The 14,889-nt window shown below is 35.5% G+C and overlaps 1 protein-coding gene across 1 annotated transcript; it reads left to right on the top strand.

Moving 5' to 3' along the window:
- Positions 1 to 4,673: 4,673 nt before the first annotated feature.
- Positions 4,674 to 10,950, top strand: PHB (Homeobox-leucine zipper family protein / lipid-binding START domain-containing protein). Its single transcript, XM_048085936.2, has 18 exons — positions 4,674 to 5,763; positions 6,752 to 6,911; positions 7,024 to 7,133; positions 7,269 to 7,359; positions 7,442 to 7,537; positions 7,627 to 7,740; positions 7,854 to 7,937; positions 8,077 to 8,232; positions 8,355 to 8,429; positions 8,525 to 8,631; positions 8,755 to 8,944; positions 9,101 to 9,289; positions 9,375 to 9,455; positions 9,550 to 9,684; positions 9,783 to 10,108; positions 10,196 to 10,307; positions 10,396 to 10,545; positions 10,624 to 10,950. Exons 1-18 carry the CDS (start codon positions 5,528 to 5,530, stop codon positions 10,768 to 10,770), a joined length of 2,559 nt encoding a protein of 852 aa, XP_047941893.2. The 5' UTR covers positions 4,674 to 5,527; the 3' UTR covers positions 10,771 to 10,950.
- Positions 10,951 to 14,889: the final 3,939 nt, after the last annotated feature.

The raw sequence follows: 14,889 nt of genomic DNA, 5'->3' as shown, positions 1-14,889 counted from the left end.
AATTACTTCACTTTTGCTATTTATTATAGTAGTAATATGTTATCTATAAATATTCCCTATGTTTTCTTCTCTTGAATCATTTCAAGTTGCTCCTTGGATTTTGTCTCATTGAAACATGCGTTCTCTTGTCTTCTTCATTCCACCTATGGTTCATTGAATAATCATAAAAAACAATCTATTTGTTGCTACGTGTGATTCTCCTTGACCTCAATATTTGTTTGTTGGGATATTTTTCCTTCTCAAATTTTCGTTTATTTTTCATATTTTATTCTATTGCTATTTATGTAGTGAATAGTGACATTAGAGGTCCCCCATGTGTTTGAAATATTTTATTGGTAGCTGTGAATAAATAATAGTATAATGAAAATCTAGTGTCATACCAAACATGTTTTACCAATCTTAGGTTCAATAACTCTATTTGGAAACAACAAATGATACAGTATCTTATCTTGTAACAAAAAGATAGTATAATGATCAAATATCTTATTAATCTTTTATGGGAAAAAATGTATAGTAAGTACTACCTCCGTCGCGCATTAACTGTCGTGTTTACTTTTCTTCACTCATTTTGTAAAAATGATAATAAATAGTTAAAGTGGATAAATAATAAAATAAAAGAGAGAATTATGCAAAGAAGACTCTTCTCTATCTTATTTTCCCTCTTATTTTACTATTTCTCCACTTTAACTATTTATTATCATTTTTACAAAATGAGAGCAGAAAAGTAAATGTGACCGTTAACGCGGGATGAAGGTAGTACCGAATAAAAATGCAATTAGGTTAGGGGGTTGGGAGCTAGAATGTTGGATGGGTTGAGAACTTGAAGAGTCACTCTCAACCATAATATTGGGTTACTTTTTGTTCCATTTATGCCAAGGGTTGACAAATAAAATTCATAATCTTTGGTATCACTCATAATAATGGCAGGCAAAGTAATGAAGTATTATACCATGATTTTATGCTATTATTATTACTACCATAAAGTTTTTCTTTTCTTGTTCTCTACCATCCCTCTTGGCTCTTCTTCACCTTTACAACTAACTATTATTAATTTTAAAAACATGGCCCACTCTCTCCTCTGTCTATTAATTCATTGAAATATGTATGAATTACAATTTGTGTTTCTTATCATATATGTGCATGAGAGAGAATTGGAGATGTAAAATGGAAGCAAAGTCATGGAAAATTTAAGAAAGAGGGAGACAGGTGGATGGTGGGGTTTCGAATAGCACAACACTCTCTCTATTGAGAAAACACGCTTTTGGTGCATGAGGGAAAGGAGAGCCCCAGCGCTTTTCGGCTGCAAGCGACTAGCACTTTTGTCTCTTTAATTTTGCTAAATCACGCAATCAGATTGCGATATGGAGACATTAACAAGTGGGCCTGACCCATATTGTGGCCCACACCCAATATTTTTCCTTCTTTAAATTATATTAAATTAAATATAATGTGAATTTTATAGTTTCCCTAGATTATATAAAAAGATACTCTGAAATGATAATAATTGTAAATGATCTGGATATCAGGGTCACACACCATTTTTTGCATTGTGTTATTAACTTGGATAGTGATTAGTACAGTACATGATAATAAATGGGTACTAATAGATTTATGATTTAAGTATCATTGAAGAACTAATTAAACCATAAAAGTCAATTATGTGTCTCGTTTATATTATTTATTACCGATAAGTTTCAGTTACATAGTAACTAATTCCTCATTGTTCCAATTTGTTTACATCGTTTCATCAATATTATTCATCAAAGCATCCACTAATCACCCACATTCTAATACTTTATAAAACATAATATAAACATTGCTAATAAAGTTTATTGACAACTCTCTCGCACACTTCTTTGGATGCTTTTGCAAATGTGAAACACTTTATTCAAAATGTCAACCTAGTGAGAAATCTAAAGATCAATTGCTTTTTCATACCTCTTAGGATTCTTTTGAGGGAAGGCACATTTTAATGTACTTGCGTGTTGATTTTAATTAATACTCCCTTCGTCCCGCTTTAGCAGTTCCATTGACTTTTCTGCCCTCTTTTCGTAATAATGATAAAAGATAGTTAAAATGGAGAAATGGTAAAGTAAGAGAGACAATAATTTAGATAAGATTCTTCTCTATATTATTCTCTCTCTTAATTTATCATTTCTCCTTTTTAACTATTTTTTATCATTTTTATAAAAAGAGGACAGAAAAGTCAATGAGACTGCTAAAGCGGGACGGAGGGAGTAATTATTCTCTTACTCCATTCACTAAAAATAGTCTTATTTGTGGATGATACGAGTTTTCAATGAGAAATTGATAAAATAAGAAAAAATAGATAAAGTAATAGAGTTAAAGAAAAAAATAGTTAAAGTATGATAAATAAACTTTCTATTTATAGAAATGATACTATTTTGTATTGACATCCTAAAATGAGATTATTTTATATGAACGGAATAAGTATTAATTTTTATAAAAGTGTTAATCAAGCTTTATCATACCTAGTACAAGTAAAAAGGAGTGTAATCTTCAAGCCTCCAAAATCACATCATTTCACACGATTCTAAGTCATTTTCAATTTTCATTTTTTGCAATAAGTTTATCCATTAAATAATACATTACTTTTTAATTTCTTACCTTATTATTAATCGAAATTTAGTCGAATATATACCGAAGCTATTGACATAGCCTTCATAGTATAATCATTGCTAAGTAACCAACTAACCATGAAAAATGCCTATTTATTCCACTGTTTATAGCAGTCACATGCTTCTTTATCTTCCCTTATTTTCAAATTGATTTCACTTAAAGTTTGCCTTATTTAATCTCGATTTTCCCACTAAACTATAGTTTTTTTTTCCCTATAATATGACCCCTATACTTTTTTTTTCTCTAAAATATTTAAAACATTTGCCTTCTAACTTTTGTGAAAAGCCCCGTGGCACTTCATCTCCATAATGAACAAACTGTCAACGTGTCGCCATATTAAAATAAATAATTTCAAAACACATACATATAACAAGCTACATATATAATTATAGAGTATTTATTGTATATATCATAACTTCATATTTTATTTTAACTTTTATAGTATTTATTTATATAACTAGAGTATACTTGAATCAAACACACTCATATATAATGCTAACAACTATGATGCTCCAATGTTGCAGGGGATGTGGAGAGCAATTGACATGGATCTTATACGAGGAATCTACCAATGGGAATACTTATATAATTAGGAGAATTAATGTGATAATTCAAAATTTTATACATATGTTAGTGTCTCGTGGGTCCTATTCCCAACAAAAAATTTAGTGCATGAAAGCGTAATAATGATATCATGTTTGTGGAAGCATGCTGGGACATCAATAATTAATTCCAAGGTATTTCCATTATTCAATATATGGAGTATGTATTAAATAATTTAAATATAAGCGTGGAAAACATTACTCTACTATTTATGAGAGGATGGAGTAACTTTCTAAAACTAGAAAAGCTGAGTTAGAGATTTATTTTTTATAATTATATTGGATATTTTATTTATTTATTTTCTTATATAATTGAATTTGAAATAATAATCATAAAATGACTACGTTTATTTATTAATCATAATACAAATAGAATTAGAAATATTTTTAAAGGCTTTTGCAGCATTCTTTGTGGATCGAAGCATGTGGGCCTGTAGGCCCATGAAGTTATTGTAATATCCTTGGACTGGCCCACCTTTATATACAATTTGTGTGATGATCTACCAAAAACTAGTTTATTAATTAGACTAAATTGTCGAAAATCATGAATATGGTCATATTATGGATTGTCTCATAATTTGAAAACTTGGTCAAAAAAATCCGAAGACCAAAAAAGATCGTCTATGTGTAATATATTGAATGATATTTTCCAATCGAACAACGTGAGCTTGTTTATGGATAGACGACATTATTTAATTCACTGACGATGACGTCCATGTATTTTCCCGCATGACATTCAGATATAATTTCACTTAATTTTTATTGTCAGTGATAATTACGAATAAATTTAAAGTTCAGGATTTTCTTTATCTAGTTTTTAAAGGTAACGGACGAACTAAAATTTTATCAAACTTCACCGTTATTGCGAATAGAGTCGAGTCGGTAGCCTATCTCATGACTGGGTCACGGTAAGTCGAAAAATTCAATTAAATTTGGTATATGAACGCCCACAAGGATCGCATTAAATACCAACTACGACCGTTTCTACGTTCCGACGAGTATAGGACTCTAATTTATATGTACAACTACATTTATACTTCTACCAATTTGATCAAATACAGTACACCTCATAATCATTGTTATTGTTAAAAAAAGGTTGTAACGCCAACCCCAGACGCCCCCCGACATCAGTGAGGGGAGTTAAATCACGGTACTCAACAGCCCACTAGAGGAGAGAGTTCAACCCACTGTCACACCGGAGACCCACATCCACAGAGGCCTCACGCTTATGCCCGAGAGGTGCCAGTCTCCTCACGGTGATAGTGGAATTCGAACACCCGCTCATTGTTACAAATCTCCACCTTTTGAGCCTACTGAACTAGCCAGTGGACAGTAAGTACACCTCATAATCATCCTCACCATACAAATGGAGAGAGATTGTAGAGGGAGGGAAGATCTGTTTACTTGATTTGAATTAATATTTTTTCCTCATGAAGAGAAGCTACAGATTTACCAGCTAGAAGCTCTACTTGTCCAAAAATGGGGCTGCCAGTCTGCTTCCCATAAAGTCATCCCTTCTGCCTTCTATTTACTATCTTCCATCTTTTCACTGTTCAGTGTTTCTTTAATATTTCCATGTTTGTGCACTTTTTTTTACTTCCCAATTTCCAGTAAATCCGAATACCCTTTCTTAATAAATCATTATATGCGCCTCACTGATTGCATTGAACGTGTTTGATGATATTACTCACCCAGCTTTTCCATTTCAGACCCAAAAAAATCTGGCCTTTCCTCAACGATTTTAACCCCTTTTGCCTCTGCAACTCGTTTTTTGATCAAGTGGTCAAAATTATTGGCGTTTTTTGAATCGGAATTAGTCTATCCTGTTTTCTTTTTTTTGTTTTTTGTTTCTTGTTTTTTGTTTTTTGTTTTTTGTTTCTTGTTTCCTTCCTTCTGAAATTCCCTCTTTTTCTTTTTCCTGTGTCCTGTGGGTTGGTTTTGTGACTGACTTTATTATCTACCCTCTTATCTCACTGTATACTCTCTCTCTCCAAATTTCACTTTCTCTGAAATTCTCGAGATTGGGGTCTTGGATAAAAACCAAGGGACCTCTGTTCCAATAAACAGCACCAGCAGTCCTTCTCCTGCCTTGCTCTCCTCTATATCTCTCTCTCTTCTTTAGTCTAGGAAAGAGAAGATAACCAAGACGCAAAAGCCACAATCTTGATGAGTGAGAGAGTAGGCTCTCTGTGTGAAGAGAGCCTGCCTGTTCATGCAACCATCTAAACCGCCATTACTTTTCTTCCCACGACCAAAGATTCAGTCTTTCTGAGGAGGTGTTTCGGATGGCGCTTTCTATGCACAGGGACAGTAGTAACAGCAGCGGCAGTAGCAAGCATCAGCAGCAATTGGATGCGAGCAAGTATGTGAGGTACACGCCGGAGCAGGTTGATGCGCTCGAGAGGGTTTATGCTGAATGCCCCAAGCCTAGCTCTTTGAGGAGGCAGCAGCTCATTAGGGAGTGCCCCATTCTCTCTAACATTGAACCTAAACAAATCAAAGTCTGGTTTCAGAACCGCAGGTACACATGTTTCTCAAGGCTGTTGGGAGCTGGGATGTGGAGTTTTTTGAAGGATTTGGAAAAGTTCTTTGTGTTTTTTTCATCGTTGGGGTTCTTTTGGAATGATGTAGTTATTGTTTGCTTATCCATCCTCCTCTATTAGATTTAGTATTTTGGAAAGAAAAAAAATTGTTAAACAAGAGTTACTATATTTTTTTTCTTCTGGTTCCAAACCTTAAACGTTTTTCTCAGCACTTCTTCAAAAAATGGCGGTTTTCAATTTATTTTTGAACACCTGAAATGGAAGAATGACACAAAATAACTTAGTATTCTGTACATGGTCCATTAGGAAAAATTTGAGGGCTCATATTCTTTTAGCTAATCGAATTGGGAGGTAAAATTGGATTGCTTTTTCGCTTAAGAACATTTACACGGCGGATAAATCTCTGATTTTTCATGAAATCTGCGTCTGAAATTTGTGCCATTTGATATCTTAGTGCCCAGTCAATATGTTTCAGATGGGCCTTCATCATCATAAGAGTCATGTTATTAGTTGCTTTATCTTCACTTCCAGTCCCTTTCTTTATAGATCTTAATTCAATGAATACAATAAATGTCCATCAGATCTCTCTCCGGGTTTGAACACTACTGAGTTTTCCAGTTGGTAGTCATCATTAAGAAGTTTACTTTTCAGGTTTTGCTTTTTTATACGACTTTTAAACATTAATTTTTAGTTTTCGAGCTCACTTGTTCTGGATGCAATTAGTATTGTTAAACTGTAAATGCTCGTTCTTTATTGAATTTTCAGTATATGGAGTCACAGAGTTGTTTTAAAGAAGTCTGACTGCTCGGTTGATTATTCATGATACATTTATTAATAAACTCTACCTGTCAGATTGTTGGTATTTTGCTTTTTGCATTATTATCCTCTCTTATGCGTGGGATTTAAAAAAATATCCTGTATGCATTGCATTAAGCAATGAATAACTTCCTTGTTTATCTTTTGTAGATGCCGGGAGAAACAGAGGAAAGAATCATCTCGCCTCCAGACTGTTAATAGGAAGCTGACTGCCATGAATAAGCTGCTTATGGAAGAGAATGACCGCCTTCAGAACCAGGTCTCGCATCTGGTTTATGAAAATGGTTACATGCGTCAGCAGCTGCACACCGTAAGTATTATTTGTACAGTATGTTACATTGTTTTAATTTAATAATCTAACCAGTTGGCTTTTGTGTCTTGTCATTATGTTACTTCAAACTGATTCTACTAGTGTTTAACAGGTTAACTCGACCACTGATACTAGCTGTGACTCGGTGGTTATGAGTGGTCAGCAACAACAGCAAAACCCAACTCCTCAGCATCCTCAGAGGGATGCTAATAGCCCAGCTGGGTAACTATCTTACTGCTGCCTACTATTTTGGATGTTTTTAGGTTTCATGTGTTGGCGGTTCGAGAAGTTTGAACTGATTTTGCTTCTTTATCATTTCGTTTAATCTTTTTTTATGTTTGAATTGTGGCTTTGTAGTCTTCTCGCAATTGCTGAGGAGACCCTGGCAGAGTTTCTTGGTAAGGCTACCGGAACTGCTGTCGACTGGGTACAGATGATTGGGATGAAGGTAAATGATTCGTAATGCTTTGGTTTGTCTTCTATTTTTTTCTCAGCTTTACATGGTAACATCTCTTATATGACGTGTGCAGCCTGGTCCGGATTCTATTGGCATCGTCGCTGTTTCCCGCAATTGTAGTGGGGTTGCAGCACGAGCCTGTGGCCTCGTGAGTCTTGAACCCACGAAGGTAGTAATCGAACTTTCTTTATGTTGCCCATCATCTGTGGCGTGTCTTTTCCCATTTGAAATTCTACTCAGACTAACTTTCCTTTGTAGGTTGCTGAAATTCTTAAAGATCGTCTCTCTTGGTTCCGTGACTGCCGTTGCCTTGATATAGCAAGTGCAATTCCCACAGGAAACGGAGGGACTATAGAGCTTGTATATATGCAGGTACAATTGTTGTGATGGAAGTCTGTATGTTGTTCTGTGCAGCTTTGGCCTCAGGCAACTTATATAGAATAACAGCTTCATAAAATGTTAAATAAATCCACTCTGATCCATAGGTATATGCACCAACAACATTGGCATCTGCTCGTGACTTTTGGACGTTAAGATATATTACTAGCTTGGAGGATGGCAGTCTAGTGGTATCTATCCTGGCACTTACCTATTTTCTGTAATTTCATATTAATTTTCTCTTATTAAACATCAAAGGAGGCGAGTCTCAAGCATCTGTATGCCGTCAGCAGGTGTTGCCTTTAATGACAGCATAACCTTTTTTGGCAGATTTGTGAGAGGTCATTAACATCCTCCACTGGCGGTCCAGCTGGGCCCCCTGCCACTTGCTTTGTCAGATCTGAAATGCTACCAAGTGGATACCTGATCCGACCTTGTGAGGGTGGCGGATCAATTATCCACATTGTCGATCACATTGACTTTGATGTAAGAACTCACCAACTATGTTTAGGAGGCTTTCATTCTGCTCTTCCAATGCATTTTGACTTGTTACATGTTTGTCCATCATCATTCACTGGTGTCATATATCATGGGATTGTTTGTAACAGGCTTCCAGTGTTCCTGAAGTTTTGAGGCCTCTCTACGAATCTTCCAAAATTCTTGCACAGAAGATGACTATGGCTGTAGGTGTTAGCTGCCTCGCATTTCATTTTAGTGTCTTTAATGGTTCATGTCTTTGATTATGTATGTAACAAATTACTCATTCTGTATTGTTTAGGCTTTGCGTCACATAAGACAAATAGCTCAAGAAACCAGTGGGGAGGTCCAGTACTCAGGTGGTCGCCAACCTGCCGTTCTCAGGGCATTTAGTCAAAGGTTGTGTAGGTGAGTAATGACTTCCGCTATTATTATAAAATGCTTAACTCGGTCATGCGTTTCCATGATCTCATGCCCATTTTCTTCCAATTATTCTTCTGATGCTGCCTGCTTATGGTGAATGACCATTAGGGGATTCAATGATGCTGTCAATGGATTTGTTGATGATGGTTGGTCCATAATGAGCAGCGATGGAGTGGAAGATGTAACCATTGCTATTAACCCTTCCCCGAGCAAATTTCTTGGTTCTCAATATAACAATTTGTCAATGCTCCCAACATTTGGGGGAGTCCTATGTGCACGGGCATCAATGCTTCTCCAGGTCAGTTTTGTTTATCGTTTTCTTGACAAAGAAATGATGTAATCTACATCAGCTTTTCATTTCCAATGCCATCATGATCTCTTATCTACACTCTAGCTTATTATTACACTCCAGATGGATAGTTTCGATAACATCCCTAATATATATTCGATGCAGAATGTGCCCCCTGCTTTGCTTGTTCGCTTCCTAAGGGAGCATCGTTCGGAGTGGGCTGATTATGGCGTTGATGTTTACTCGGCTGCTTCTCTTAAAGCTAGCCCTTACGCAGTTCCATGTTCAAAGCCTGGTGGATTTCCTAGTAGCCAAGTCATTTTACCTCTGGCGCAGACAGTGGAGCATGAAGAGGTACTTTTATGAACACATTTTTTCCTTCGCCTATCTGTTTTGTCTCTCAATGGCAATTCGTGGAATAATTGGTTTCAAAATGTAGTTTCTGGAGGTGGTTCGTTTGGAGGGCCATGCATTCTCCCCCGAAGACATAGCTTTGTCGAGAGATATGTACTTATTACAGGTCTGACAATAGGAAAACAGATTTGTAGATGTCATTTACTAAATTGTGTTGACTATGGTGTTCATATCGTGAATGTATCCCTCTGTCCATGCAGCTATGCAGTGGTATTGATGAGACAACCACTGGGGCTTGCGCTCAGCTTGTTTTTGCACCGATAGATGAATCATTTGGTGATGATGCTCCTTTGCTTCCATCTGGTTTCCGTGTCATTCCATTGGAACCTAAATCAGTTGGGTGCTACTCCTTGCTAGCTTCTCTCGGTCAATTGCATGTTAAAGTCGTGCATACTCGTTATTCTTATAAATTATTCTATTCTTTATGATACAGGATGGTCCTGCAGCAAATCGAACACTGGACTTGGCTTCAGCCCTCGATGTAGGACATGGTGGACCTCGCTCAGCTGGTGAAGCTGATACGAGCAACCACAACCTTAGGTCCGTCCTAACCATTGCGTTCCAGTTCACTTTTGAAAATCACTATCAAGAGAGCGTTGCTGCTATGGCCCGTCAATATGTACGAAGCATTGTTGCCTCAGTTCAAAGAGTCGCCATGGCCATAGCCCCGTCTCAACTCAGCTCACATATGGTACCAAAGCCTCTCCCAGGCTCACCCGAGGCTGTGACATTGGCACAGTGGATATGCAGGAGCTATAGGTATCTTTTTATCTCTGGATATTTAGAAGAGCCGCAAGGAACGAGCTTTTTTATTTGAACTTGCTAACTTTTATGATTATATCCCAGTGTGCACACCGGTGGGGAACTCCTTCAGGCCGACTCACAAGCAGGCGATGCTGTTCTTAAACAACTTTGGCACCACAGCGACGCAATCATGTGCTGCACTGTTAAGATGAATGTTAGTCATCTTATCTTTTAGTTTAACTTTTAAAACCTCTTCTATTATTTCTCTATGTTCATCTATGTTTTGTTCATAAAAATGACAGGCATCTGCAGTTTTCACATTCGCAAACCAGGCAGGGCTCGACATGCTGGAGACGACCCTGGTCGCCCTTCAGGACATAATGCTGGAGAAGATTCTAGATGAAGCCGGTCGTAAGATTCTCCTCTCGGAGTTCTCCAAGATCATGCAGCAGGTACGGCTACCACTCACCGACTAGTTTTCCTCCCCTTGTGATGAGTGTATTCAATATCTACCGTTGCATTTCTGTTAGGGTTTTGCCTATCTGCCAGCGGGAGTTTGTGTGTCGAGCATGGGCAGGCCCGTCGCGTATGAGCAGGCCGTCGCGTGGAAGGTCCTGAACGACGACGACGCCAATCACTGCCTAGCTTTCATGTTCATGAACTGGTCTTTTGTGTAAAGAAACAGATCAAACTCCTAACTATATGACAATTGCACTGGTTTGCAGCAGCTGCTTAAGTTATTTGTACCTTTGATTTTGCCAGAACTTATGCATGACATAATGTTGAGAGAGATTATTAACTTTTGAGATGTCTATTACTATTATGTTATATATGGAAGCAATGTACTTTCTTTATCATCTTCTAATTACTACTATTATTTTTTGGTAGTAAATAATATGATAGAATCTTATTTTACTATTTTAGAATATCAGTCAATTTATATCTTATATGTATGCATTTTAGTAAATGTATAATATATTAATTCATTTATTCGTATTTAGTTATAAATATATATAAAGGATGATCGATGTTTTATTAACTCTTTCTGTCATATTCATCGTATTTCTTATAATTTGTGTTGTAAAATGTTGAATGAAGAAAAAATTCTCACTTCTTCTACTATTATTATTTCAAGTATTTTTTTTACTATTGTTATCAAAATCTCTAATTTTAGAAGAGGGTTGAACAGAGACAAAGAGAGAGACCCTGTCCTAAATGATAAATAATGATTACAATTATAATAATGGAATAAATTTGAAGGATGTGACGCAAAATCTGCAAAATGATATCGGTGGGTACTACTACTACTATTATGTGATGATTTGGTTGGTTGCAAATTGAAATGTTGGACGTTGAAATATGAAAAAGGTAAGGTTTTGAAAGCAACATTTAGTGAAAAAGCGATAGGGAGTCAAGGTCAATTGCATGGCTCCAAAGAACTAAACAATGTCTCGTGAACTCATTTGCCTGTGTGTGTATGAACCACCAACCCAATATCTTTAAATTGGTCCCCCGCACTTCTGTGTCGGACTCAGAAAACACAACTCGTGGGATCAAATACAATGAAAAATGTAATCGTGAACTTGAAAGAGAAATGTATCGCAAGAGAAAAAGTGAAATAAACCCCAGTCCCAGGGGTTGGGCTGGAGTTACCGTATCGTGTGATCAGTTACAACTTTAATGCCCGGATATAATGAATTTTTTTGGCGAAAAGTGAGGTGAGTCGACTATATTTGAATTCGTCATTGTATATGCTCATCTATATGGAATTCTATGACAAAAAAATACTCCCTTCGTCCCGCTTTAGCAGTCCAATTGACTGTTCTCCTCTCTTTTTGTAAAAATGATAAAAGAAATAGTTAAAGATGAGAAATGGTAAATTAAGAAAGAGAATAATATAGAGAAGGGTCTTATCTACATTATTGTCTCTCTTACTTTACTAATTTCTCCACTTTAACTATTTTTTATCATTTTTACAAAAAGGGGCAGAAAAGTCAATGGGACTGCTAAAGCGGGACGGGGGGAGTATCAATTAATTAAGTGACAATATTTTAAATGTCCACTCCTTGCGTACGTTTTAAAATAAGGTCCATCTCATGAATTAAATATACTCTTCTAAAGTGGCGCTTTATTTATTTTTTTTACTTTAATGGAAGCTTATCATTTCTCTCAAAAGCTTGATGAATTAGGTTTGGTATGAGAATTATGAACCCATATGATTTTTTATATTTGAAATATCAACGACATAAATTTCATTTACAATAGACGACAAAAAATGTAAGCTTTTCTAAGGCAAGAATTAATAGAAAAGCAAAAAATAAAATGCCCATCCCTCTCCACTTTAATTTTGTTTTGTCCATTTCACAAATATTTCTCAGTCTTTTGAATTTTGCTCAGACAAGCGTGCAATTCAATCCTCTTTTCATGGTACGGTTGCTTTGAATATGCAATAAGCATTTATGAATATTACAAATTACATAGGAGTACAATTTATCTAAAAATATCCACTTCTAATAGTATTTTTTTCCTCCTAGTATTTCTCTCTGTAGTATTTGAAATTGACCATATTGTGATTAAATTGTATAGTTTCTATTAATAATACTACTAGATTTAATAGTAAATGACCCAAATTTAATCCAAAAATAATAAAATATGAAACGGGTAGTTGAAAAAAATTGATACTACTACCTAAGATTTGAATTGAGGCTGTGTACATTATAGGATAGGCAAACATCTATTGACCAATGTTATTTGATTATATTATGATTGATCATAATTTTTTTATAGATTCCTGAGGATGTGGAGAAGATTATACTTGGAAATTCGATTAATGCAATAAGTCAGGCTTATTATTTTATTTATATATCACTTTTAAATTAGGAATATATTAGCCTTATGTTTGATAAATTGTGACTAAATAGTTTTTCATTAAAAACCCACTGTCCCTCAAATGAATGAATTGATACTGTTAAAGATCCTTGTTGACCAACTATTGATGCAATTATTTTTCTATGGTTTCTTGTGGAAGCAAACTATGAAATAAATTTTTGGGTGTGGGATAAGTTGAGTTTTTGTCTACTTTGCTTTTCTCAGCATGTATTGCAGAAATACAATCATTATTTACTTTTACCCATTCACACTTTACATTCTATTTAATTGATGTTGGTTGGTTGATTAATTTTACAAACTTTTATCGGTAAAAGACTAAAATTGGTGTACCATTAAGCTTTTCTGTAAACATGAGTACAGATATGATTGTAGATAAATGAAAATTGAAATTTGGGATAATACAGTATACTAGTGGATATATTCTTTTTTTTTTTAATTACCAAGGATATGTTGGATATTTTAGTGTAATTGGATTAACTTGATTGATCGGTTATTGTTATAATGATACATCATTTAAGTATGGAGGTGCGGAGTGCACGCTTATTTGAATTCATTATGATGTTAGGGGCGAAGCCCCTAAACAGATGAACGGGGGTCCGGGGGCAGCGCCCCCGGGTAGCGGGGTCCAAGGGGCGGCAGCCCCTGGCGGGGTCCAAGTTGCTGTTTCAGAAATTCATCCGAAAATGTAATTTCTGAAAATCGAAGGACTAATTTGCAATTTCGGAAACCTTTGAAAATTAGTTATTTTCGGTTAATTTTTCCCAACGGATGCACTGTTTCGTCAACAGCTGCATCGTTTCATCTTCTTCAAAATCTGATCAATTCGTCTGGTTCACATCTCGAATACACATATGAATTTTCTGCATACTCTGAATTTTATCCGATCAAATAACTTTGGTAGAACCACCGAAATTGATTTGATCTGAAAGTGTTTATCACGACTTTCAGATATCCGTTTTTCTGTTCTATATATTAAATCTCCCTAACAGGGTATCCACCGGCGATCGATCCTCTGACCATTTGGTTAAGGATGGACGAGTCTCATGCCACTCGACCACACCTCTTGGGTTACTAGTGGATACTGGTGTATAACAATAATAGTTCGTTGTGTTGTCATATTTACTCGTAACCAAATAGCATTATGTTTAATCTTATCTTCTGTTCGGTTGCCATTTTTGCACAAATTCAATCCGTGACATGTATTTTGGAACATCTCCACAATGCTAAGAGCCTAAGATTACGTTATATCTCATAAATAACAATCTAACTCCATACAACTAATTTAATCTTAGATAAACTCAACTTATTCAATATCGTATCTCATTGTTATCTTATCTACTAAACCGAATATTAAAGTAACTTAATATTATTACTAGCTTACTTCATAAACAAACTTCATATTGAACAAATTACTAATTTGAAATTGAAGATGAGTGCACTATCTTTACTATGAACAACTAAATGTTTGTATCATTGCGAATTTTCGCAGACATTCATGATTCTTTATTATAAATTCATGCCGTAAATGATGTTTTTGAACAACATGCATGAATGAAGATTTATGTGTCATTAGTGAAAATGTTGTAGGTTAATATCGCATGCGGCAAATGGCAAGAACTAATGGATGTCGTCGTTTTATTATTTGATTAGTTTCAGATATAAAAGAATATTAGCTATTTGGTTAATTCCATAATTTGAGTCAACAAATGGAAATGAGTAGTAACATGAAGTTTGGGCAAGGCACAAAACGTAAAGGTATTTTTTTTTATAAAAATTATCAATAATGATTCTCTATTTATCTATGTGGTGACTCGAACCCCTAACCTATTGATTAAAGGGAAACGTCTTACCAACTGAGTCACGCTTCATTATCAGACACAAACATAGAGGTACCAAATGGGTTAATT

Source organism: Salvia hispanica, chromosome 5, assembly GCF_029641045.1.
Source record: "Salvia hispanica isolate PSC_SH4W2 chromosome 5, Shi_PSC_v1, whole genome shotgun sequence".
Lineage (NCBI taxonomy): Eukaryota > Viridiplantae > Streptophyta > Magnoliopsida > Lamiales > Lamiaceae > Salvia > Salvia hispanica.
The sequence above is the reverse complement of the archived record's forward strand: the minus strand, read 5'-3'. Positions and strand labels throughout refer to the sequence as shown.